This window comes from Sphaerodactylus townsendi, linkage group LG02 (assembly GCF_021028975.2).
Source record: "Sphaerodactylus townsendi isolate TG3544 linkage group LG02, MPM_Stown_v2.3, whole genome shotgun sequence".
Lineage (NCBI taxonomy): Eukaryota > Metazoa > Chordata > Lepidosauria > Squamata > Sphaerodactylidae > Sphaerodactylus > Sphaerodactylus townsendi.
The window spans coordinates 164,069,332-164,096,586 of NC_059426.1; the positions used below are offsets into that span (position 1 = coordinate 164,069,332).

Below are 27,255 nucleotides of genomic sequence, written 5' to 3' on the forward strand. Positions count from 1 at the left end.
CAGCTACGGGAAAATGTTTTGCACTCCTCTCGCCACTGAACTTCATTCCAGGCTTAAGAGTGGCGACTAAACCGCGCATGCGCTTCTGCTCCACCCATTCGTACGACACGCCTCGGAGCGAACGATTGGCTGAAAGGTCCTCAACGAGGGGCGGGGCCTCTTGTCCGCCCTGTCGCGTGCGGGGCGAAGAACAACAACCTCCGTTCTCAGCTTCCATTGGCGCGTCGTGTCGCCCGTCTTCGAGAGGGTGGCGCTGATTGGCTGGTCCTTAGTGGGCTGGCGGCTTGGGCGCGTCGCCTTGTGGCGGTGGCGGCCGTGAGGTGAAAATGTCGGGCCGCGACGGCAAGAAGTTGGTCCGGTCGCCCAGCGGGCTCCGGATGGTGCCTGAAAGCCGGGCCGCGCGGAGTCCCTTCGGCCTCGAAGAGCCGCCGTGGGTCCCCGACAAGGAGGTAACGGCGCGGGGCAGCCTCGCCCGCATCCCTCCCCGTAGTCGCCGCCCTGACCCCGAGCTCCTCCGCCCCCAAATCGGTCTCTCCCGAGGGCTTTCTCCGTCAGGGCGGCTTTTCCTTGCTCCTTTCTACGCCTCGTCCCTAGGATCAGGGTGTTTCTTTTTGCACAATCTTCCTGCAAGGAGAAAGCTAGCTCTGCAGGGAGAAGTGTTTTTCTCTCCTTTGCTTGCAGTGCTGGCTTTTTGTTTGCAAGGAGGTTTTCTTTTTCGGTTTAAGTAAGACAAAGAACTATCAAGGAATCTGCCAGGGTGTGGAAGTAACGGAGGGATGGGAGGAAAATGGAAATGAGGGCAGTGATAAAGATTCTATTTGTCCATGTAGATCGGGGTCTCCAACCTATGGCCCTCCAGATGTTCATGGACTGCTGTTCCCATCAGCTCAGTTGGCCATGCTGGCAGGGGCTGGTGGGAATTGTAGTCCATTAACATCTGGAGTGCCATAGGTTCGCCACCACGGTCATAGACTATAATTCCCATCAGTCCCACCAGCATGTCCCATTGACAGAGCTGATGGGAACAGCAGTCCATGAACATCTGGAGGGCCATAGGTTGGAGATCCCGATCTACATGGACAAGCAAAGTCTTTATCACTGCCCTCGTTTCCATTTCCCTCCCATTCCTCTGTTACTTCCACACCCTGGCAGATTCCTTGACATTTCTTTGTCTTAAAACAAAAACAATTGGATGTGTTGGTGGGGGCTGATGGGAATTGTAGTCCATGAACATCTGGAGGGCCGTAGGTTGGAGATCCCTAATTATACTTAGACTTTATTTGAGACAAAGAACTTCACAGATGGAGAAGAGAGGTGGTATCGAGAAGGTCTTCTGGGGAGGAGGTTGTTTTGGGGAACAGGACATTCGGGGCTCATGCAGCTGGAACAGCAAAAGTTTGCATGCAAGGTTTAATGGGAATATAGTGGTTTGTTTTCTTATTTGCAGAATTTATATCCTACATTTCTGCCCTCCAAGGTCGCTAACAAGTAAAAGCATACATGATAAAGGGGCTTTTCGAAACGTTTTAAAATCAATCCCCCTCCCAAAACAACGGCATTAAAACCATTTAGAAAAGACAAAAGCACAAACTTTAAAATGTATACAGAACATTAAAAATGGGTAAGGAAGGAGGGATGATTGAAGGAATGGTTGCAGAGGTCCTTTGGAGGGAAAGCCCATCAAAGATCCTGAAGGACAGGATTTGGGCTTTTTGCCTTGTGTATGGATGGAGTTAGAGGGCAGCCTTGTATATAACTTGAGCAACAAGAGGGTGAATTATTTTGGCGGCAGAGTTCTGGATTAGATGGAAGAGAAAAAACAGAGACAGGCCAGCGTATGAGATGAGTAGAACATTGTCTATAATTTTCACTGTCGGGCAGTGGAGAGGACAGGTAGAAGCACATGGACAAAATGTGGTTTTCGAAGGCTTTCATAGTTTGGAATCACTAGGGTGTTGTAGATTTTAGGTTGTATGATCATCGTTTAGTATCATTTTCTCCTGATCGCTTCATTTCTCATCTGTGGCTGGCATCTTCTGAGGATCATCCTCTGAAGATGCCAGTCATAGATGCAAGCGAAATGTCAGGAGAAAATGCTACTGGGACACAGCCATACAACCCAGAAAGCCCACAACACCCTAATATGGCCAGATGATGGATGGGTAGACGAACTATGGGGAACGAAGGAGAAGAACAAATCAAAACAGAGGTAAGGTAGATAGCAAAGTTGTCATTAAATGCAGATTGAAAATATTTAAGGGGAAAGTGAGATGTTTGGCCTTAAGACATAGTGAGCTTGATGAGGGGTTGGAGGGAGGGTGAAGTAGGGCTTGGTTTGTCATCTGTGTACAGAGGGATGGGATTTGCTGAGGTTACCCAGAAATAGCATGCAGGCAACAGGAAGCTTCCCTCTTTAGAAAGGTCAAATGAGTTATTCCATGGGGTGGAGAGTGCTTTGTTAAAACCCATTGCAACCACACGGCCACACAGAGAAAGGGAGTTTTGCTAGAGGAAGAAGAGGTGTTGAGCAGTAAATGCCGAGGGGACCTTGTGAGGCGTCTGTGCAATGCTGTGCTGCTTCAAGAAAAGGAACCTTAAGGGCATTCCCCAACAGCAACAGACCAGCAGAGGAGGTGTGGATTGCCTCAGTCTCCTTCCTCTGACTTCAGCAAAAGAGTTGCCACCAGCATAACAATTTTCCAAGTCCATTAAGCCTTCACTGAGTTATTAGCAGCTGTTGCCTTAAGAGAAGTCTGCAATATTTTTTGTACCATCTGTGGTGGATATTATAGGAATGTGTCGTGTTCACACCTTTGTTCTCAGAAGGCAGCAACATCACCAGGACCGTATTGGTTTGGCCCTATGTTCAGTGCCCGCTCAGCTTATACCTCCCTTTGTTGTTAGCATGGGCAATGCTGCTTGAAATGGTGGAGATGAAAAACGCTGCCCGGTCACAGCTGACTTATGGCAACCCGATTGGCTTTTCGTAACATGGCAAGAGATATTCAGAGGAGGTTTGCCATTGCCTGCATTTGTTAAGTGACCCTGGGGTTCTGTAGCGGCTTCCCATTCAAGATCTGAGGAGGTTGAACCAGCCTTGGCTAACCAGGCTTTCTAAAATGCAATACTGCTATAAGAAACCAGGAAAAGATGGGAATAAATGTAGTTATATGCTCCTACTCTGAGTATATAAGGTGTCGGCCCTGAACATGTTGATTACCGTATATACTCGTGTATAAGTCGACCCGCATATAAGTCGAGGCACCTAATTTTACTGCAAAAAGCTGGAAAAACTTATTGACTCGCGTATAAGTCGAGGGTGGGAAATGCAGCAGCTGCTGGTAAATTTCAAAAATAAAAATAGATACCAATAAAATTACATCAATTGAGGCATCAGTAGGTTAAATGTTTTTGAATATTTATTTCAAAGAAAAAACAGTAAACTGGCTCTGTAAGTGGAAAAGAGGGTCAACAAGAACAATATGGTATCAACAATAACTTTAAAAGTACAAAACCTTAGCTCAATCAGCAACCAAGCTAAAACACAAGAGTTAAAATCCTTCAAAACTGATTCTCCTCATCATCTGTATAACCAAAATGTAACTCAACTTAGATTTTAAAGAGGGATATTTACTCAGAAATGGAAAATCTACTTTATCATTTCCCATTGTAAAACAATGGGGATGGGGCACCCTTTAGATCAATAACTTGGGATCCCCTGACCCAAACTTTACCAAACCTGGTTGGTAATATAGAGATCTCCTGATGAGACCAGCTAGGGTTTGGTGAAGTTTGGTTCAGAGATTCAAAAGCAGGACCCTCAAAAGGGCAGCCCCATCTAATAATAGTCTCATTGAAAACAATGGGGAATGGGGTCACTTCCTTGTATCCATAACCCTGAACCAAACTTCACCAAACCTGGCTGGTATCATCAGGAGTGTCTTCTGAGGGTACCCTGAAAATTTGGTGTCGCTAGCATGAAAACTGTGCCCCCTGCTGGCCAGCAAAGTAAAAACACACAAAAATTTTAATGACCCGCATATAAGTCGAGGGGAGCTTTTTCAGCATTAAAAATGTGCTGAAAAATTCGACTTATACATGAGTATATATGGTAGTACACTTTTCTTATGGTACTCTGTTCACAGGGCAGGTAATATCTATATTGATATTGACAAACTGGAACGGGTCCAGAGGAGGGCAACCAAAATGGTAAAAGGTCTGGAATCCATGCCCTACGAGGAGAGACTTAGGGAGATGGGTATGTTCAGTTTGGTGAAGAGAAGGTTGAGAGGTGACATGATAGCCATGTTTAGATATCTGAAGGGATGTTATGTTGGTGAGGAGCAAGCTTGTTTTCTGCTGCTCCAAAGACTAGGGCCAGGAGTAAAGGGTTCAAGGTGAAAGAAAAGAGATTCCACCTAAACATCAGGAAAAACTTCCTGACAGTAAGGGCTGTTCGACAGTGGAATGCACTACCTCGGAGTGTGGTAGAGTCTCCTTCTTTGGAAGTTTTTAAAGAGAGGCTGGATGGCCATCTGACGGGAGTGCTTTGATTGTGTGTTCCTGCATTGCAAGGGGTTGGACTTGATGGCTCCTGGAGTCTCTTCCAACTCTATGATTCCATGACATCTTGACAGCCAGGTGGTGTGGTGCTGGCTTTTGACCCATTGACTTCCCTTTAGGGTCAGCGCACAGCAAAGTCCCTAAAAATGGGAAACCCCAGTGAAAAGGTAGGTAGGTAGCTTTCAATTCACATTTCTTCATATGTTCCCTGTTTTTCCAAACTGTAGAGCTGAATTTCGGTTTTGTGGGTTCTTCTGCAAGTGGGATGATCTCCTACGCCCACTGCACTAACGTAATGTCACTGTATGCAGCGGGGTGGATCCAGAGCATCACTTGTGGCGCTCTGCTTTTCCAGAGCACTGCTGCCGAGCCAGGATCCAGAGAGCTTCCTGCAGCAGCACTCAGCATGACGATGAAGAAGGAGAGTTTGGATTTATACCCCTCCTTTCTCTCCTGTAAGGAGACTCAAGGTGGCCTACAAGCTCCTTTCCCTTCCTCTCCCCACAACAGATGCCTTCTGAGGTACCTGGGACTGCGAGAGTTCTGAGAGAACTGTGACTAGCCCAAGATCACCCAGCACGAATGTAGGAGTGTGGAAACACACCTGGTTCACCAGATAAGCCTCTGCCACTCAGGTGGAGGAGTGGGGAATCAAACCCAGTTCTCCAGATTAGAATCCACCTGCTGTTCACCACTGCACCATGCTGGCTCTCATGTGGGGCTTTACGCTGGGGGAAGTCCCCTTCTGCTGGAATAAAAGAAGTACTGGGTTGAGCTCATTGTTTCCACAGGGAATTTAGATCATGCACGTAAGCCTACATTCTTCTTCCCTCGTCGATGCCCTCGCTCACGGGAGTTCACTGCCCTTTCTACTGTTTATCTGGGAATCAGTGTGCTGGATAGAGAGCTTGGCTGGTGTCAATAGCAGACAAATCTTGAAAGCTCAGTGCGTTTGTTTTTCCAGATTTAAAACTTTCCTGGCACGTCTGTTTCGTGTCAGGTTAATTTAAATGCCATATTTGAATAGTGACTCCATTATTATGCTGACAAAATGTTCGTGCTCAGTGAATTGAGCAGTGCCAGCAAGTATGTGAAAGGAACACTTTGGAACTGTCAGAAGCATGCCAGAATTCCCATCACAAAAGTCTGGGTGCATTTCTATGCAAGCCAGATAAAGCTGTTAGATGTTATTACTACCCTGCTTCTCTTGGATAGCGTGTTATCATACATGCTAGGCACTATTGAGTGTGTATTCACTGCAGAAAGGTTGCAGAAAACTATGTTGTAATTTGTCACACTTCCGCCAGCCTAAATCACCAGATAAGCGTGAGGTTTCGTTGTATCGGGTTTGTTCTTAGTAGTTTTCTCTGATGCCAGAGTCTAGGGCTGGCATCTCTCAGAGGATCATCCCTGCGATGCCAGCCACAGATGCAGGCGAAACGCCAGGAGAAAATGCTACTGGATCACGGTCGTATAGAAGAAGAAGAGTTTGATTTATATCCCCCCTTTCTCTCCTGCAGGAGACTCAAAGGCTTACAACTTCCCCGTCTCTTCCCCTCACAACAAACACCCCAGAGGTGTGGAGGGGCTGAGGAGAGCCCCCAAGAAGGGTGACTAGGCCCAAGGTCACCTTAGCCATGGTGTTGGAGTGTTTAGGGTAATCTGAATTCCCCAGATAAGCCTCCACAGCTCAGGTGGCAGAGCGGGGAATCAAACCCGGCTCCGTGATTAGATACACGAAGCTCTTAACCTTCACGCCTAATTGCTGACATAGTCCGAACCCTCACAATACTCCTATGTTGTAATTAGCCTTATGTCCTGTACTGGAAAATGCTAATTGGGAATTGATCCACCAACTCGTAGTGACTTATGGTGGGGACCCTTTTTGGTCTTGAAGCAGCGCAGCTAGTTATAATCAGCCAGTGTTCTGTGTCAAAGATGCAGGCATGCATTGTTTTCTCTGACTCGGGTTTTTACTTCTGCAACCGGCAGTGGTTAGATGGAGCTCCTGAAGACAATGCCTACTCTCAGCTGCCTGCTCTGCCTTGCAGCAGAGACATCTCCTTAAGATCTGGCCTGTGGCTTATCACTCTGCTTCTGTAACCAGGCTGTCCCCACCACCATTCTTTTCTATCAGGAATTCATCTGTCAGCCTCTGCCACCACAGAAATCAGCCTGAGGCTTGAACAAATGTTCATGTGAATCAAGGTGGTTTGGTTTTGTTTTATTTACAGCCTGCCTTTTTCACCAAGGCTGAAGGCGAATCATGCATTGTAAGTCAGCAGGAAGGAAGCATCCAGTAAACAGTGCGGTGGTGTTAGGATTGCAGAAATCGGAAGGAAGCCACGTGAATTATTGTCAAGTGTTAACAGTGCAGTGGAATTCCCATATAGTGAGGACTACTAAGAATTTCCTTAAGGAAACAAATTAAGGGATACATGTGTAATGGCTAATTGGTGGACATAGATTCTGTAAGAGGACCTAAGGGCCATCAAGTCCAACCCTCTGCAATGCAGGAACACACAATCAAAGCACTCCTGACAGATGGCCATTCAGCCTCTCTTTAAAAACCTCCAGAGACTCCACCATACTCCGAGGGAGTGCATTCCACTGTTGAACAGCCCTTCCTGTCAGGAAGTTTTTCCTGATGCTTAGGTGGAATCTCTTCACCTTGAACCCATTACCGGTCCTAGTCTCTGGAGCTGCCGAAAACAAGCTTGCTCCCTCACCATTATGACACCCCTTCAAATATCTAAACAGTAGTCTAGTCCACAGCCCTGCCCAGAGCATCTTTCTGAACGATCCCATTCCAATACAGCCAACTCCATGTACATTTTTACCTGTGTAAAAGTACCTTCCATAATAAATTCAGTTTTGTATGGTTTGTAGAAGACTAGGGGAGTGGGAGCCAGACCGCATCAAGCAAACCATTTCTAAAGATGACCTGCTTTTCTTGAAGCTTCTTTGCTCCTGGTAGGCATGTAAAGCAGTGCCAAGTCGCAGCTGACTTACGATTGCCTTAGAGCAACCCCAAGAAAAAGCTGTAAAGGCAGGTTAGAAGGAGAGGAGGTTTGCCATTGCTTTCCTCTGGTCTAGCTTTTGCCTTTGGTTGATGTTTCTGTTTATATAGAGAATACTGGTCCAGATTCTGTTGCTGATTCTCTCTCTTATGATTGACCTGCAGGATTAAAACACTAAATGCTGATTGGAGGGGGCGTAGTTTTGGATAGGGTACAGTTACTGTGTGTATTTGGCAACCGTTTTGCATGTAACCTTGATGTTAGAGGCTGCCTTATCAAGTTCTTGGTGCTTCTAGTGCTGTCAGAGGCAGGACTTATCTCCCATGGTCATTGCACCCTGGCACCTTCTGAAAAGTCCTGGGCTTGTGTTTAAGCGTTTGGCTGACACACGGTATTTTGGCTGCAAAGCAAAGGCCAGCAGGAGCGTTATTGGCAGATCAGCAGGGCACATCTGGACAGAAACGAGACCCCAATCATTGCAGGTCAGCCGTGTCTAGAGTTCACCCTTGAATCAGTTTCGAACTTGTTAACTTAATTACCCAGAGGGGCTTTTAATTCTGTCACGGAGGGTTGAAGCGATTCCGGAATGCGTAGTTTTGAAAAAAAAAAAATCTTTGAGGTGTGGAGGAAGGCCCAATCCAGTAAATTTCTACATAGTAATGCTATAAACAATGCTGGGGTTTGAGAATCTAGTAAAATGTAGTTTTCTTGGTAAGCTAAGGAAGATAGGAAATATTTCGGTATCTATGTTCACTTGTTCTCTTTTTCTTCTCACAGCGCTGCCTATTTAGTCTTCTTTGTAGCCCCTGTATACTTTCCTTCCCATGCCTGGGTTTGTGGATTTCTTTATCTTTGCAAAGCATTACTGAGAGTCCTATTGGAAAAAAAAAGTTCTTACAGTTTTTTTTAATTCTATGAACACTTCGTAGGAAAAAATGACGTTCATCTGGCTGACGCTGTGCAGCTGCAATTGTTCTTTGAAAGAAGCCATCGCTGTTACACTGTTTTCAAATGTGTTTTTCATTTGTAATTTAAATGTCTCCCCCGAGAACAGCTCTCTGCCTGAAATACATAGTTCTTGAAAGAGGAGTTTGGAATGACTCGGGCTTCTTTTCAAGTGGCTGTTTTTCTCCTACCAATTTCCCGATTAGTGTGGTTGTACAAACATACACAATTTCATATGGGGATCAGAGACTGGGTCACAGTAGTTTGAGAAGAAAAATCTATAAAGTATGCCAGTGAAGCATTTTAAGGGGCTTGGGGCTTGCATGCTATATACCAGTGGTGGCGAACCTATGGCACGGGTGCCAGAGGCGGCACTCAGAGCCCTCTCTGTGGGCACGTGCACCATCACTCCAGCCAAAGGTGAAGCTGCCATGGGGACATTGGAACAAATGTCCATGACAGCTGCCATTCAGTCATTTGGGGGAGGGGGGGAATCGCCACCCACATCCCTCTTCCCTGATGCCGTGCTCCAATCCCCGCCCTGCCTTTTAAGACAAAAGATGTTAATGTATGAGTTGTTTTTTCTAAACTAAAACCTGAGCATTCATGTTAAATTCGCCGTGTTGGCACTTTACTTCCATAAATAAGTGGGTTTTGGGTTGCAGTTTGGGCACTCCGTCTCTAAAAGGTTCACCATCACTGCTATATACGTTTACACACACTCTTACTTTTTGGACCAGGTGACTGAGAATCTTCACATCTTTTCCCTTATTGTTTTTTCTAGTGTCCCAGATGCATGCAATGCAGTACAAAGTTTGACTTCATAACCAGAAAGGTAAGGAAGTGAACGTAGTCTTTTACAAATAGCTGATTATGCTGTTGATTAACGAAAACACAACTTTTCCAATTTGCTTGTCAAAGCAGTCGCCGTGAAAATTGCACAGGATACAGATATGGTCATATCACCTATGCCTGGATTTCTCCTGTTGGTCACAGCAAATGGGATGGACTGAAGGCATCTTTGAACCAAGCAAGTTACAGGGATTGATTTCTGCAGTCGTCCCTGAAAACCTCTTTATGCTCCCCGACTCCCAAGCTGCTACTGAACACTGTAGTAAGAAGAGGGAATCAGCCAGAACTCCCTCCCTCCCTCCCTCCCACACATCACTGTGTTGAGTAGAACAAGCTCTTAGAACAAAGCAAAAACTCACACAAGAGGAAACAAGTTTGTTCTGAAATCAGTGTAACAAAACTGGGGAGATCGTTGGTCATGTCTGTAATGGATAACACAACCCCAGCACTTATCCTGTTTACATCTTGAGTCACAAGATGTACTTTCTGCATTTCATTGCCTTTTCACCTTCCTGCTTGGTTTTTTCCCTTTATGCCTCTGATTACGTGTGCGTGCCTGTGTGTGGCAGTTGAATACACTTGAAGTATATAAAGCCCAGAAGAGTTTGTTCTACAGTTTTGTGTTGTTAGATTAGAATTATGTTTTCCAGATGTTCAGGAATCCACACGGCCCATCAGATTTCGTCAGCATGGCCAATTGGCCATGCTGGTAGGGGCTGATGGGAATTGTAGTTCCTGAACATCTGGAGAGCCGCAGGTTCCCTACCCCTGTAGACTAACGTGGCTACTCCTCAAGAATTTGAGCAGATTTTCAGGGTTCTGTACTCTCCCTTCCCCATCAAGTCACAGCTGACTTATGGTGCCCCGAAGGACTTTAAGGCCAGTCAGAGAAGATTTGTCATTATCTGCCTCTGTGTTGTGGTCTCCTATTGAAATACTGACCAGGACTGACCCTGCTTGGCTTCTGAGATATGACTAGATGGGGCTGGTCTGGGCTGTCCAGGTCAGGGGAATGCTATATTACAATTAATAAAACTTTGTCAGAGTACCAGGTTGCGATGATTCTTCAGAAGGCCTGCATGCATTAAGTATTAAGTATATTAACCTCCCAGGAGGTTAATGCCAGACAACATCTATTTATTTTAATTGTGGAAGATCACTGCTGCTAGTGTTTTAATGTTTAATTTATTTATTGTTTTAATTGAAACTTTGCTGTTTTCAAATGTTGATTGTTTTGTAAACCGCCCTGAGCCCTTTGGGGGTAGGGCGGTCTATTAAATGTTGTTGTTAATAATAATAATAATAATAATAATAATAATAATAATAATAATAATAATAATAATATAAAAGGAAAGAAAGAAAGAAAGAAAGAAAGAAAGAAAGAAAGAAAGAAAGAAAGAAAGAAAGAAAGAAAGAAAGAAAGAAAGAAAGAAAGAAAGAAAGAAGGTGTCCGGGAAACCAGTCAGTTTTTGTTTTACCTTCACCTTGCCACGGTGAGAAACACATCTCACCATAACATACCTCTGAGGATGCCAGCTATAGATGCGGGTGAAACATTAGAAGCAAAAACTGCCGGACTGTGGCCACATAGCGTGGAAAACCCACAACAGCCAGTTTGCATTTTTTTTTTGCCTCTAACACCGGGGTGTCCAATTCTGGCACTTCAGATGTTCATGGACTACAATTCCCATCAGTCCCTACTGGCATGGTCAATTGGAGTTGGACATCTCTGCTCTAACATATTGCAAGGTTGAGTGCCTAAACTACTTTCTGTGTTAATAACACGCATCCTAGTCTTAATGAAGCTGACGTGATCATACCGCTCCAGGACAGGTAGACATGGAACATAGTGCATTATGATCTGTCACCCTCAATATAAGCGTGAGGTTTCTCTCTAGCTATATACAACAACCGGAATGGAAAGACACTCCTAGATAAAATTTCTTTCTGACATTTCGCCTGCATCTGTGGCTGGCATCTTCAGAGGATCTGGTGGTAGTAAAGCAAGTGAAGTATATATACCTGTGAAATACCCAGGTGGGAGAAAGAACCATTTGCAAATGTTAAAAGTGATACATTCACAGGCAAACTGCTATGCAAATGCCCTTACTTCAGTGTTACAAACAAATACTAAAATGGGGATATTCCACATATCACATGCAGACTGCACCTTTAACACTTTTTAACAATTGCAAATGGTTCTTTCTCCCAACCTGGATATTTCACAGTTATATAAATTTCACTCGCTTTATTACCACCAGATCCTCTGGAGATGCCAGCCACAAATGCTGGTGAAATGTCAGGAGAAAATACTACTGGAACAGAGCCATACAACCCGGAAGACCCACAACATCCTAGTGATTTCAGCCATGAAAGCCTTTGCCAATACAAACATTCTTTCTCTCCCAGAGTTTTTATTTCATCCGTCCTTATGTCTTTGTGGCACTTCTTGATAAGGCAACTTGTTGGTTATATTCTCTATCTGGCTGATGTCTTGTCGGTTTCAGCTTTGTTGCACGGCGCTACTCATATGCTGCTGTCATTAGTTTCTCACCACAAAGCTCCAGCAGTGCTGAAACAGTTTTTTCTTTGTTCCGCCACGCCCCCCCCTCCCAGCACCACTGCAGGAGATGCGGAAAGTGCTTTTGCGACAAGTGCTGCAGCAAAAAAGTGCCTCTGCCGCGTATGTGCTTTGTGGACCCCGTGCGCCAGTGTGCTGAATGCGCCCTCATTTCTCAGAAAGAAACGGAGTTTTATGACAAGCAGCTCAAAGTGCTGATGAATGGTAAGTTCTGAGCATGAGGCGTTGGTGGTCCATTTTTTTTTTTTTTGCCCGTGTAGTAGGCATGAGATGAGGATCTGGAATTCTTTGGCTATCTTCAAGCCAGGGTGGGGGACTCTGATATCTGGAAGGGCAGTGAATCCGTTGCGTTCTTCACCTGTTATTTGTTTAAGACCGTGGTGGTGAACCTTTGGCACTCCAGATGTTATGGACTACAATTCCCATCAGCCCCTGCCAGCATGGCCAATTGACTCCCCACTCTGCCACTTGAGCTGTGGAGGCTTATCTGGGGAACCAGATTAGTTTGTTCACTCCAGCACATACCAGCTGGGTGACCTTGGGCTAGTCACGGTTCTTCGGAGCGCTCTCAGCCCCAGGGTGTTTGTTGTGAGGGGGGAAGGGCAAGGAGGTTGTAAGCCCCTTTGAGTCTCCTACAGGAGAGAAAGAGGGGATATAAATCCAAACTCCTCCTCCTCCTCCTCTTCTTCTTCTTCTTCTTCTTCTTCTGTTGTTGTGGAAGTTTTCATCAGATGGGACTTTTAAAAAAAATCTTTTATGTGTTATATTCCTTTTGGCTTGATTTGATATTCAGTAAACCAATAAATAGGAGCCTCATGGCACAGAGCAGAAAGCTGCAGCACTGCAGTCCAAGCTCTCCTCACAACCTGAGTTCGATACCGACAGAAGTCAGTTTCAGGTAACTATCTCCAGGTTGGCTCAGTCTTCCATCCTTCCGAGGTTGGTAAAATGAGTACCCACCTTGCTGGGGTTTAAACGCAGATGACTGGGAAGGTGATGGCAAACCACCCTGTAAACACAGCCTGGCTAGTAAACACTGTGGTGTGACATGACCCCGGTGCTTACACATCTTTACCTTTAAACCAATAAAAGCAGAAGGAACATTGGTGGGTCCTTCTATGGTGGAAGGGTTTACGGAAGGCTTTTATACCCCAGTTCACATTCCTGTGTCCAGCATGTACAAATCCCACCAGTTGCTTATAATGCAGATGGAGGAAGTTTGGGGGGTTTGCCATCTTTCTGAAACAATTTGCCCAACTCTTAACAAGGGCAACAGTGCTTAAGGGTGATATGAAATTTGGCATAGCTGCTTTAAGTCTGAACAGGGTCTTTTCTTGATAGTCCTTCAAAATGACACTGTAAAACAAATCAGAATTTCAGTGTCACAATTTTGGTTCTGTGGACAAGAAAGCAGAAGTTAGCAGGTTGTGCATCGGCAGAGAAGGTAATGACATCTTTGTGGGTGCTGAAGGAAACTGCCTCTTGGCTCACCGTTTCAACAGGAAGTAGGATATGGCTCCTTGGCTGAAACACTTCTTTGATCTTGAGGGAATTTCATGTGTGTCTGGGTATCTATTTGAGGTCTTAGAGTAGCCCTGACTTCATACCTTGTTGTGTCTTAACAGTGCTGTCCTAAACAGAATTATGCCTTTCTCGTCCTATTGAAATCAACAGGCTTAGAAGGCACTAACTATGTTTAAGATTGCAATGTCAGTCGTTCACAATTATGCATCGTTCAGCAGTCTTGCTGTTCATGCTCCCCAACTCTCTGAGCCCTTCAGAAACTCTCCTCGTTTTGCCGACTAAATTCAAAGTTGATTAAGACCTTGATCTTCCCACTTTCTACCAAAAAATTAGGGTAGACTGAAGGATTAAACATTTGGCTGTAGCCTAAACAGCAGCTCTGTATCTCCTCCCATGTATCTAGCAAGGAAACATTGTTGTGGGCTATAATTGTGCTCAGAGGCTTTCCCCACTACAGAAGGGAGCTAAGGTCGACTCGGTTGTGCTCAAAGAGGCTTTCCCCACTACAGAAGGGAGCTAAGGTCGACTCGGTTCCCTTCAGTGGAGGGCGATTCCAGGCTGTCCCCACAGCAACTGAGTTGGCCCCCTGGAACCGAGCTAAGTGGGTGGGATCATCTTGGTGCCTGTTTCGTTCCTTGATCGTGATTGGCACTTGTGTTACAGCGGAAAACAGGAGCGTTCTTTTTTTTTTACAGTTTACAGTTACATGCGCTTTCTGCCCACCACGACTCTCCCGTTCTGCACATGCCACAAAAGTGGCTCATGATTGTTTAAACGGATGAGGTGTTGTTTCGATGCTTCCCCACTTCGAAGCGGTATCGACCTTGTTCCAGCAGAATAGTGTAGTTCATAACTGCGACAAGGGAACTGAGACCTGAGGGGATTCACTGAGGTGAACCTAGGTAGAAATCAGTTCAACTCTGTCAGTGGGGAAAGCCCCAAAGTGTTCCTGTCCCCACCAGCAGCTGTCAGTGAAGCAGAGTGGGGAAGCTGGGGGGGGGGTGTGAGGTACAGGTTTATTGTCTAGATACTGAACATGAGAAAGAGATGCAGGGCTACTGTTTTTTGGGAATATCCTTCCACCCCTGGGAGTTCTGTGCTTAGTCTTTCTTGTCACCTTTGCATCATGTCTGAATCCTGCCTTCCTGTATAGCCAAAGGACCAGATGGGCAAAACTTTTCCTGGAAAGAACTCTGTCTCCTTGCCAGAACATGTAACCTACTTACGTAAGGAAACGTGGCTCTGTCTCACCAGGAAGGAGAAGCTGCGTGTGGCTGTTGTGAAATAGTTCTTGGAGAAGCATTTGAATACTTCTGAGGATTTTAGCTGTCACCTCTCTTGCCGCACCTTTAGCTTGGCCTTTCGGTTTGGGTCTGCGGGACAGAGAAGGTTTGCGGCAAAATGTTCACAGCAGCTTCCCTGATTTATTAGAATATTAATATGAAACCTGTAATGATAGACAATTAGTTTTTGTTTACTTGCTTAGCAGTGTTCTGTATCTAGTTTGAAGGTGTCAGTGGAGTAGAATTGGGAAACGACAGCATCTTTTTTTCTGTCAATGGAAAAATGTGAGTTCTTGAGTTTTCTTTATGATGATTGGCTTTTCTCATAACCGAAACTGTTGTGCAAACTCTCCTTTGGCTAAGAAAGAAAAGGTTAAAATACTGTTATCAGATACCAATAAAAATCTAACATATTCTGTTGCCAAGTTTGCCTGGATATCAAGTAAAATCAGGAAGGCCCAGACTGAGCACTACTGGCTCTGCCAGCTAATCCTTATTATTAATTATTATTAGACTGACATCCCACTCATTATCTTGAGCTGATGTTCTGAGTTCCTGAGGCCTATTATCTGCATTTTGTTAACTGTTTTAATCTGTATATTTGTAACATCTGTAAATTTTATGATTTTAATTCTTTTGGATCTTGCTGGTCAATGACCGTAAATAAACTATGATGATGATGAACTGTTGTGCAAGAACTTAAGCTGTTATTTCTTAACCCTTTTCTTGCAGTTAAGACACAGCTGTTTTATGGCAACTCCTTGGGATTTTCAAGGCAGCAGACATTCAAAGGTGGTTTGCCATTGCCTGCCTCTGCGTATCGACCTTGCGGTCTCCAGTCCAAATACAAAGCAGGGCTGAGCCTGCTTAACTTTAACGTCCAACGAGATTGGGCTAGTCTGGGTGATCCAGTTCAGGGCGCTGCCTCCGTTGCAACTATTAAATCCATCTTTTTTTCCCCATTCTTCCTTCGCTGCCAAGGTGCTACGTTTTTTGTAACTCCGGGGACGTCAGAAAAGTCAGAGACCATGGTTTGTCGACTTTCCAACAACCAGAGGTAAGAAACGTGCTCAGGAATTGACTGGAGTTCATGTGCCTGAACTGTTAGTATCCTAACTGTACCAGACTTCCTCTGAAATTATTGTGCAGAAATAATAGGATTCCTGCTTGTTAAGTAAGAAACCAATTGCAACTGAAGTGCCTGGTTCACACAACAAACTTTGGCTCACCGAAGACTTCCTAAATGGCAGTTTTGGCATGTGCCAGATGGGATGGAGCCTGTTTTTTGACATGTGAATGCCTTCTGGAATTTTCCAGACAGGTAAAAGCAGCCCAGCCAGGTGAAGTAACCCACTAGACTAGTAGCTGTCTTGCCAAAGGAAGTGTTTTGTTTTAAGCCCCTTCTACACATGCAGAATAATGCACTTTCAATCCACTTTCAACCCACTTTGCAGCTGTCCGAAATAGCAAAATCCACTTGCAAACAATTGTGAAATGGATTGAAAGTGCATTATTCTGCATGTGCGGAAGGGGCCTTAGTTGAGGGTTGAAAGTATTACACAGTAGAGAAAACAGCGTTTGTTTAAAACTCTGAAGTGTGATGTTTCAAATCACCAGAAGCAAAGCCCAGCACAGACCGTAGTTCTTGCTCTGACCAAGTGTAGGACTGCCAACAGCCTCATGATAGATGAGCTGAGGGTGGTAATTTGTTGGTCAGCTTGAGGTTATTGCAGGGAGTTGGGGGCAATGGTTCTTGGCAGCAAGCTTACAAATGCGCTGGGAATTTTTTCCCCCAAGGATTGGGTAGTTGGGGACGGTGGGAACAACTCGCACGAGGTGGCAGAATTTATTGCCGCTGTTCCCAGATGTTTTTAGGAAAAGTTCAGCTTGATATTGGAAGGATTTTAAACAGCGAGGAACGTCTTAGGCAGCACATCTGGGCCTTTCCACCTGAAAGAACAACTAAGGCTAATGTATTGTCGAAGGCTTTTACGGCCGGATTCAACTGTTGTTGTGGGTTTTCCGGGCTGTGGGGCTGTGGTCTGGTAGACCTTGAAGGCGAAACGTTAGGAACAAGGCCTACCAGACCATGGCCACACAGCCCAGAAAACCCACAACAACCAACTAAGGCTAAATTTCTTACGTTTTCCATTCAGCTTTACGTGCAAATTATTTGAGGCTAGTCCTCAATGGGGCAGTAAACCTGTGTCTGGGCTGGCTGTACCACTTTGCGTGGCAGCTGAGGGCTTAACTAACTGCCCTGTGCTCAGTTCAGAATAATTTCCTGCCTCTGTTCTAGAACCCGATTCTTTAGTGCGTAACTAGTGTGGTGTAGCTGGTTAATTAAAGTGGCGGACTCTAATCTGGAGAGCCAGGTTTCATTCTCCGCTCCTACACATGAAGCTTGCTGGGTGCTCTGGGGCTAGTCACAGTTCTCTCTGAACTCTCTCAGCCCAACCTCCCTCGCAAGTAGTGGGGGGAGAGAAGGGTAGGAGTTGGTAAGCCACTTTGAGACTCTTTTCTGTAGAGAAATGCCGGGTATAGACCTTCTTCTACGTACAGGGACTTTTCAGGAAAAAAATGAGTAACGGTAAGCCTACAGCAGTGGTGGCAAACCTATGGCACGGGTGCCAGAGGTGGCACTCAGAGCCCTCTCTGTGGGCACGTGTGCACAGAGTTTGTCATGTGGGGGGGTGGAAAATCGCACACACACCCCACACACATCTAGGCTGGCCTGGGTCGCTGGGCACGATGTGCAGGAAACCTGTTAAGTGCTGTTAAACCCCACTGATTTTCATGGGAAGAACTAAAGCACAATCCTTTACCTAGGAGTAAGCTCGGTTGCTGGCAGTGGGGCTTGCTTCTAAACCCTCCGAGGATCATGATTCACCCATTCGAAGTGTTGCACAGGTGCTTCAAAGCAAAGCCATCGACTACCACCAATCTTACTCCCAAGTAATGCGTGCCTTGGAGTCAACCATTTTTTCTAAACTAAAACTCAGTATTCAGGTTAAATTGCTGTGTTGGCACTTTGCGATAAATAAGTGGGGTTTGGGTTGCAGTTTGGGCACTCGGTCTCGAAAAGGTTCGCCATCACTGGCCTACAGTCTGATGTAATGAAGTCCAGGTGTGTTCCTGACACCACGTAACTTTCTCCTGTGTGGGAGTGTGTGGTGAGTTCCAGCTTGACAACTGAAAGAAGCTATGCTCTTTCCTTTTGAGCAGATACCTGTTTCTGGATGGAGACAGCCATTATGAAATTGAAGTTGCACAGATTTCAACTGTCCAGATTCTTACAGAGGGATTTACTCCTGGAGGTAAATCTTGCAATGAATTAACTGCTGCGTATGTAGCCCTTCGGCTATACTAGAGGCATGCTGTACCTTGAGAGTGACTGCCCTACATTTTTGGGGAGGGTCAGAATTAGTGTAGATGGCTAATTCTGTGATCTCCAAGTGCGGTGTTTCCCCAAGCCGCCTGGCGCCCTTGGGCGGGTGTGCCATCCCTCCTTCCCTGACCTTGGGGTTGGGCTCCCCAGCCGATGTTCCTTCCACTTGGCCCAGAGGGCCAAGAAACAGTCTCGCCCACAGGGCGCCTATGTAAGGGCGCGCCCCTGACACTCTTCCTGCACCCTGGCTTCGGTGGCGGGGTATCTGCCTGGCAGAGCTACTGGCTCCCCAGGCTCTCCCTCGCCCTGTTACTTCACAGAGTGGGGGCTCTTTGGTCACCCAGGCTCTCTTGCCCCCGCCCTGTTATGCCCTCACAGGGATGGGGCTGGTTAGTGGCAAGTGTGGTGCCGGGGGTCTCCCACCCTGTTACACCGCACAGCTGGGCGGCAGCCCCCTTAGACTTTTCCCCTGTCCCTGCCTGTCCGTCCACGCTCTCCCACCCTTCTTGTTCCCTCCAACCCTCGCTCCCGCCTTCCTGGCACAGCCAACGCCCCCCCCCCCCGCCTTCTCTTTCTCTCCCTTATATCCCTTTCCAGCCCTCATTCCCCTTCCTCGCCTCAGCTGCTCCCCTGCATGCCCCTCCGAATCCCCTTCAGCTGGGGCTGGGCGAGCCCAGCCAGGCTCATGGCTCCGCCCCCTTCTCGCCTCTGCGACGCACCGGCTTTGCCTCCGGGCGAGGCGGGTTACCGGGGTTGGGTGGCGGGATGCCAGGGCCGCGCGGTGCGCCGCCCATCCCGTCCGGCCAGCTCAGCCCCGCCTTCTCCCGGGGTTTGGCTGCTGCTGTCGCAGCCCCGGGGCCCCAAGGGTGTCCCCCCCGTTGCTGCCGCTGGGGTCAGTGCTCCCGCCATCGCGGCCGCCTGAGACGGCCCGAGTCCGGGTGCTGCGCTGGGGCCCGTGCCCGGACACCAAGTTTAGTGAAATGTGCACAATTGTGAATTGGAAGCCTGCAGTGACTCCTATTGGCCAAGCCCGTGTGTCAGATTCAGTCCTACCACTGCTATCCATGTATGGCTTCTGGAGGTCTGCTAGGGCACAGGGTGAATAGCAATCCCTTAATGGGTATAAAACCTTTGGCTAGGCATTTTGCCCCTCTGTCTCTAGCAGTCCTGCGTCGTTGGCTCCCTGGTTCACAGCCCCTCCAAACAACTCCCTTCTGCGTACATCCTTCCTGCTACTTGGCTGTCAGTTTACTTTCTCCTTGACTGCCAAGGTGTCCAAGTCCAGGTCTTCCCCACCTACCATTTCCTAGAGTTAATAGTATTCTGTATCATAAAATAACATACAGCAGTCTAAGCCGTAACTCTAAAACTAGAAATTAACATGCATCTAAAAAAGATGGTGCCCACAATTTTCCCTTAACAAACTTGTCAGCAGCAGCTATGGTAGGTTGCAGACTCCTGATTCTGGGGGGATTTGGCAGTGGTGAACAGGTGATTTTTTTTAAAATCACAAACCTCTCAATGTAGATTATATATATATATCTGTGGCCATCTGGCTCCTGGGCTATTTTGTGACTCTAGGAAGAGAATCTTATGTCTGCTCTTGGACTGACATAACAATAACCATCTAGACACAGCAAATGAACACGATCAACTGCTTTTAGCGAACTCTAAATTGTAAATATTTATTTATGAGGCGTCCGAACGAGGGCCATTACCATTTATTTGTTTGAAATACTATCAGTTGCCCTGCCATTAAAAATCTGTCCAGATTCTGAAAAAAGGTGGTCGGTATGGGCGGGGGCTTAGACTCTGTGGCCCCCAGGTGTTTGAACTATGGCAGGACTATACCTAAAAACAAAACAGTGCATGGGGTTCCAAAGCAAAAGTGTGCTAAAATCCAGGAGTGGATTTCCAAGCTGTACATTCCTCGCACGGTTTTTATTGAGTTCATGCCTATCGCTGACCTGTAACTTGCTGTGTATTTCCGCCCTCTGACTTAACTTTCTGTCTGTCATCTAGCCCTGCAATATTTCAGTAGCTGTTAACTGAACCTTCATTTCTTACTCATTTCTTTTGATTGCTCTCTCTCTCTCTCCCCATTGCTTTCTTGCCTCCTTGATGTAGAAAATGACATTCATACTTACACCAGCCTCTGGGAAAGCGAGCACATAACAGAAGGTCAGCACTGGAGCCCGGTTCCCCTAAGCATGCTTGTTGTAGCTCCTGTCCCACGCATGTTGTCTCCTGCAGTGGAGTGGTGGCAGTTTGCATGGTGACTAGACCTGTGTGCTTTGTGTTTGATCTCGTTGGCAAAGGACTGGGCTCACGTTTATCTACACTCCGCTTCCTCTAGACCCCAGAAGGTCACCCCCAGCCAACCTGTCTTTCTTCCCTTCCTTAGACCTGAGGAAAGTCAACCCACAGGCAGAGAGGACACATCTGAGAAAGTAAAGGGGTGTGGCTTAGAGTTGCCAGGGTTGGGACATGAACAGAGGACACTCGCTCTGTGCCTGTTTAGATCGGTTCAAGAAGAGATAATATGTACCATCCAGGCTGAAACAACTGCTTCAAAAGCAATTACCTCCCATTGGAGTGAAGTAGTTTTTACTTGTAAGTAACAATGATATATTCACAACAGTACGATTAAATATACAACACGAGCAATAAAGCAAAGCTAGTCGGAATCTAGATAAGCCAACTAGCTTCGCTTTATTGCTAGATTCCGACTAGCTTTGCTTTATTGCTTGTGCTGTATATTTAATTCTACTGTTGTTACTTACAAGTAAAAACTACTTCACTCCAATGGGAGGTAATTGCTTTTGAAGCAGTTGTTTCAGCCTGGATGGTACCTATTATCTCTTCTTGACCCTGTGGTTGTGTATCTTCCCCTTTTGCTTACTATGTTTAAATTAGTTCCACAGAAGCACTGCATGGTTAAGAGCAGGTGGATTCTAATCTGGAGAACCGGGCTTGATTCCCCACTCCTGCACCTGAGTGGCAGAGGCTTGCCTGGTGAACCCGATGTGTTTCTGCACTCCTACATTCCTGCTGGGTGATCTTGGGCTAGTCACAGTTCTCTTAGAACTCTCTCAGCCCCACCTACCTCACAAGGTGTCTGTTGTGGGGAGAGGAAGGGAAAGGAGCTTGTCAGCCACCTTGTATATATATAGGCCCGTAGAAGAGATTTTCTTATGTATTGTGAAAGCAGGCTGAGTAACTTGCCAAGGAAGGTTTTCTCTGATTTCCTTTAAAAAAACTAATCAAATCTGTATTTGCCAGTGATGTTGAGCAGCGGCAGGGAGAAAAGAGAGGGATCTGAGAGGAATTGCTGAATTCTGTGGATATGTTCCACTAGAAACTGAATGTGTAGAGATGGACAGGCCTTCCCCTGCTGCCAGGCGCTCTTCCGCTCTTGTAAGAGGCTGCACAGAAGACCCCATCGCCAGTCGCTGCCACTTTCCTACGTTCAGTCTTGGCCCAGTTACTGTTTAGGTTGTCGGATCTCAAATAACACAGGAGGCCGGCCTGCATTGTTAAGGCAGCTGCGGACAGGAGGAAGCTGTCTGGCTGGAGTCAGATGAGCGAGATAGTCATGTAAACTATTTCATACCTCCCCTGTAGTTCCCAGTGAAATTAGAACTACAAAAGAAGGCTGGAGAGGCGTGACAAAAGAGGATTGGGACCCCTGCCACTTCCGTGGCTTCTTCCAAAGTGCCGTCACATGATTAAAATCAGAAGCGTGGGTTGGCGTGGGGAACCGGTGGTTCACAGAACCGGGGAAAGTAATAGACCTCTTTATCCAATCCCCATGTATGATACCCAGTAGTCCATGGCTTCTAGAGAGCCTGCGTGGTGTAGTGGTTAAGAGCAGGTGCACTCTAATCTGGAGGAACCGGGTTTGATTCCCTGCTCTGCCACTTGAGCCGTGGAGGCTTATCTGGTGAACCAGATTAGCTGGTGCACTCCACCACACGCCAGCTGGGTGACCTTGGGCTAGTCACAGTTCTTCAGAGCTCTTTCACCCCCACCCACCTCTCAGGGTTTTTGTTGTGGGGCAGGGAGAAAGGGAAAGGAGATTGTAAGCCCCTTTGAGTCTCCTTCAGGAGAGAAAGGGGGGGATATAAATCCAAACTCCTCTTCTTCTTGTGCAGAGTCATTGGTTAGGTTGCGGGACCAGAAGATCCCAACGCTGCCATGAAGCCCGCTGGGTGACCTTGGGCTGGTTGCCCTCATCCTTGCAGGTTATGAGGATAAAATGAGGAAGGGAAGAGCTCTACACACCATCCTCAGGGGAATGAAAACAATGCAGATAGCTGGGTGTGAAAGTGGAGCAGTAGATAAGCCGCCAGAAAGCCCTGGAGCTAACAGACAGCAGTTGACAGGTGCTGGATAAGCTGGCCGTGGTGGTTTTGTGCTTGGAGCAATGCTGTCGGAGAAGCGGAGGGAACCATAAGGGTGGGTCAGCTGCTGGCTGGCATGGCTTCCAGAAATGAAGTCCTGTGAATGCTCCGTTGCTGCAAGGGAGACCTAGAAGCACTATGCAGTGCCTGCTTCCAGATGCTCTTGCAGGGCCAAACTCTACAAATGTTTTGTTTTGCTAAGCAAACCAGGCGGTGAGAAACGCCGTAGGCTCTCTTCCCTGCCCGATTTGTCTCTCCACTCCAGATTGCCTTGCGTAACCTGCTTCTCCTGCTTGCTCTCCCATTTGGCAGTGCTCAAACCAAGGAAGGCCCCTGGGCTGCAAAGGTTCCCAGTACCACCCCCTCGGAAGCTGGATAAAATTGATCGATTTAAATGAGAATGTTTGTGGGGGACTTTATTTATGGATCGATTGGCAAAAAAGAAAAGAAAAGCTGTGCTTGTCTCTCTTTTGGGCATGATCCCTGCATTGTGGTACTTCTGGTGTCCTGTGAAGGACATGTGACCACAGCCCGGAACATGATTCTCAGTGACAGCATCCAACAACTGCACTATATTCTTGGGTCTCGTCTTTCAGCTCCAGCTGGTTCCCAGACCTTCAGCCCCAACAGCCCGGGAACCCCGAAAACACTGGAAAATCAAACTGCATAAAGTGTCTAATCATTGTGTATTTGAAAACTCACAGACTAGGTGGTGGCTCCAGAGGGTGGCTTCTTGTACAGCACTTGAGAGTCCCTAAGGCAGCGGTGGCGAACCTTTGGCACTCCAGATGTCATGGACTACAATTCCCATCAGCCCCTGCCAGCATGGCCAATTGACCATGCTGACAGGGGCTGATGGGAATTGTAGTCCATGACATCTGGAGTGCCAAAGGTTCGCCACCACAGCCCTAAGGTCTCAGTTTTTTGTTGAAGCCGCTGCCTTTGGATTGAGAAATCTAGCAGAGGAGATGTGGTTTACTTGGTCAGGCCTGTTGCCCTCTGAAATCCACTGACACTTGCAGAGGGTTTTTTAAAAAAGGATTAGAATCTGTGACATTCTGACTTTCGCTTCAGTTCCAGTCTGGGGGTAGGTGGAAGGAAGCTAAGTTGAGCAGCTCACAGACTTCTTGAACCAGAAGCGTGGTTGAGTTTTCCAAAGGATGGTAGGTAGGGTGATTTGACAGCGCCGTTCCCATCAAACCTCAGAGACCCCGGGTTCTTGTGATGTCTGAAGAGTCCCTCTTTTTCTGAAAATGTTGCACTTAGTATTTAGTATGAAATTTTGTTATTACTGTACCATAGGGTGGTGGTTGTTCCAAACCACAAGGAGGTGTAAGGCAGTGTTCTAGATTCCAATCGAAAATCAGCAACATTAAAAAGATATGAAGTGTGTAATTTTCTTCACTATAGACTTCCCCCAGTATATTTTCATGTTTATGTTTTCTATAGGGCATGAAGTTAATTGGCTACAATCCAGGTTAACAGAATGTGCCCAGAGCGGGGAGACCAGCGTAATTCTTGCTTGCGTTTGGTTTTCTCCATAACCAGTATTCAACCTGAGTATATCTACGTTGACAAAACGTATCTGGTGTTATGCGGTTATCTCACTGACCGCAGTGAAGAAGGAAATGTTGAGGCCGACCTAGAAATTATGTTAAGGATCTCAGAATCCTTTCATTGATTGTTGGTGTTAAATGTGGTGTTTGTTCCGGGAAAACAGTTACGCCTTTGATTTTTATTGCTTGTCTCCCTTAGGGGGCAATACTCGTGCTACAGGTATGCTCCTTCAGTACAAGGCGCCAGGGTCAGAGGAACTCAAACAGGTGAAATTTACTGCTGGAGAAGACTTCAATTCTAATAAGAAACTGTCAGCAACCTGGCTAGCAGCCATGCACAAGGTAACCGGCTGAAATTTTAAAACTTTGTCTTCTCCGCCTCAAGTCCCCACGTCAGAGTATTTACTGTATTATTCCTTCATGTATCCTGTTTCCCTGAAAATAAGCCCTAGCGTGATTTTTGGAGGATACTTGAAATACGAGTCCAACTCCAAAAATAAACCCTAGTTACAGATTCCCAAGCACAGCTGATCTGGTCACGTGGGGGGCGCAGAATCATGGGGAAAAAATAAGACATCCTCTGAAAATAAGCCCTTACGCATCTTTTAGAGCAAAAAATTGATATAAGACCCTGTCTTATTTTCGGGGAAACACCGTAGTTGACTTCTGTGAGCCCAACTAGACAGTACCGTGTTGCCACCCTGGGGGTGCTGTGCCATTTTACTGCCTGGAGTTTTACTTATCTTGCTGCCATGGGGGCCTGATCCTGCTGGAAACTACAGCACCTTCCCACATTTTCAAAACCTGACTTGAAACTTGTGCAGGGTAGACACTGCTTCCTTTTGGAAGAAAGCTCTCAATACCATTTTCAGAATGGGATAGAAGGATCTGATGCGCAGTTGAGAAGTCTGATAATATACATACAAGGTTTTCTTACTTTCTGAATAATGTTCTAGGACTGTGGTGGCAAACCTATGGCACTCCAGATGTTCATGGACTACAATCCCAATTGGCCATGCTGGCAGGGGCTGATGGGAATTGTAGTCTATGAACATCTGGAGTGCCATAGGTTCGCCACCACTGTTCTAGGACATTTCTCAGCCACATGTCTGAGTTGTTTTGAGTTAACAGGAGGCATAACTTTTAAATAATCTTGACATGATCATTAATGGTTTTTGGCCACATGTTGTGTTTTTCCTAGTGCAGGGTGGAGAAAAGTCCCACCCCACCCATTTCTACAGTCCTCAGTAGCATCAGACCATAGACATCCCCCACCCCGCCCCGGGTATTTGAAGAGTTAAAATCCAGGCCATAAAATGGTGCAAAGTCTTTTGGTGGACAAGGGTGTTACCTGATTTGGCCCCCAGTTGTCCAATTAGCAAGATGAGAAAATGGTAGGAAATTAACTTGCTTGCTTAATAGTACAAAGTGGTATAGTGTATACATTTAACTTTTGGGGTACCAGAAGAGTACCCTTGAGATTGAGTTGTTTTTTCTCTAAAGACAAACTGTTTTCTCTGAAAACAAACTGTTTCATGGCCAGAATCACTGGAGTATTGTGGGGTTTCCGGGCTGTATGGCTGTGTTCCAGTAACATTTTCTCCAGATGTTTCACCTGCATTTGTGGTTGGCATCTTAGATGCCAGCCACAAATGCAGGCAAACTATCAGAAGAAAATGCTACTGGAACATGGCCATACAGCCCAGAAACCCCACAACACCCGTGTTCCAGAATTGCTTTCTGCTAATAAGCTTGCCTCAAATACCACCTGATTGCCTTGATTCCTTATCTTAGCAACTTTTACTTTACTGAAGATGTAGGAAGGAACTGTTCAGCGTAACCAGAAATTCTGGTGAAAATGTCTGCCATTAAGCTTCGTTAAAGATTAAGCACCAGTGCTGAAATTATGAGTGTTTTTTCTCTCTCTCTCTCCTTTTGGTCTTTCAGGCAGCAAAACTTCTCTATGAGTCTCGGGACCAATAACAACTTCCGATCCGAGGGGGAAAGATGACCTCTACGAATAAGCTTCTCATTTCTTGCTAGTTCACATGGTAATAAATACTTGGTAATAGAGGGTACCACTGCCCCCATTCCTGTCCTCTAAATTGTGGTTCATTATGTGAGCACTGGCCAATAACAATGTATTTGAACCATAAGTATTCACTTATTTAGTGTGCAATATGTATACAGTTTATTAATGCTTTAAAAATAGCCTTGTATCGATGACTTTATATTTTGTTAAATCGTGTCTGCACTTAATACGTATGATGAAGTGTGACCTGCACTACGGCTAAATGTATAGCACAACTTTTGTAGTACAGATTATGTATATTGTATAATTCATGATAAAGAGGAAACAAATTCATGTCCGATGCTCCCGAGAATAGCTTTTCAGGTGTGTAGATCTCAGGTTTTTCCCCCACGTATCCAAATGATCTATGAAATCTGCCTTAGGTGTCCTTTTCTAGAAGTTGCTCTTTCTCGTGGTGGGGGATTTGTATCATGATATTAAACACTGCTCTTGTAAAATAAGATTTACCAAATGCCACAAATTGCCCTGTGAAGGTTGACTTTTTCGAATGAAGCTTCCCGCAAAAACTGATTTTTGAAGTTTTATATTCATGCTCTTTGTGGTAATTCTAGGTTTGGCTAATAAAACCTGATTAAACACAATTTAAAGCTGTGAATACTAAGTGTGTTTATTAGGTTGGAAGAATAATCACCCGTTCGGAGCTGCCATTAAATTTCTCACTGAATTCTGAGCAGCAGCTTATAGACTGAAAGCCAAGCAAGTGATCTTGAAGAAGAGGAGGAGTTTGGATTTATACCCCGCTTTTCTCAATCATGAGGAGTTTCAAAGCAGCTTACAAACTCCTTTCCTTCCTTTCCCCACAATGGACACCTTGTGAGGTAGATGGGCCTGAGAGAGTTCTGAGAGAACGGTGATTAGCCCAAAGTCACCCCAGCGGGCTTCATGTCTAGGAGCAGGGAATGAAACCCGGTTCCCCAGATTCACGTCTGTTGCCCTTAACCACTACCCCATGCTGGGTAGTCAGTGTGCAAGTCAGTGTTATTGCTGGGTGATACAGGAACACGAAAACCACGTGCTGCACCATGTTCTGAACTTCTTACCCCTCCCA

General features: G+C 46.1%; 1 protein-coding gene across 2 annotated transcripts; it reads left to right on the forward strand.

Moving 5' to 3' along the window:
• The first annotated feature begins 220 nt into the window (after positions 1–220).
• Positions 221–26,788, forward strand: ZFYVE21 (zinc finger FYVE-type containing 21). Of its 2 annotated transcripts, XM_048485570.1 has the most exons (8): positions 221–449; positions 9,313–9,363; positions 11,997–12,165; positions 15,750–15,825; positions 17,994–18,085; positions 20,284–20,337; positions 24,315–24,457; positions 26,063–26,788. In XM_048485570.1, the coding sequence occupies exons 1-8, from the start codon at positions 327–329 to the stop codon at positions 26,096–26,098; spliced, it is 744 nt and encodes a 247-aa protein (XP_048341527.1). In that variant the 5' UTR covers positions 221–326; the 3' UTR covers positions 26,099–26,788. The 2 variants fall into 2 exon arrangements, with proteins under 2 accessions (XP_048341527.1, XP_048341528.1); XM_048485571.1 differs by lacking the exon at positions 20,284–20,337 and having other exon boundaries at positions 229–449.
• The last annotated feature ends 467 nt before the right edge of the window (positions 26,789–27,255 follow it).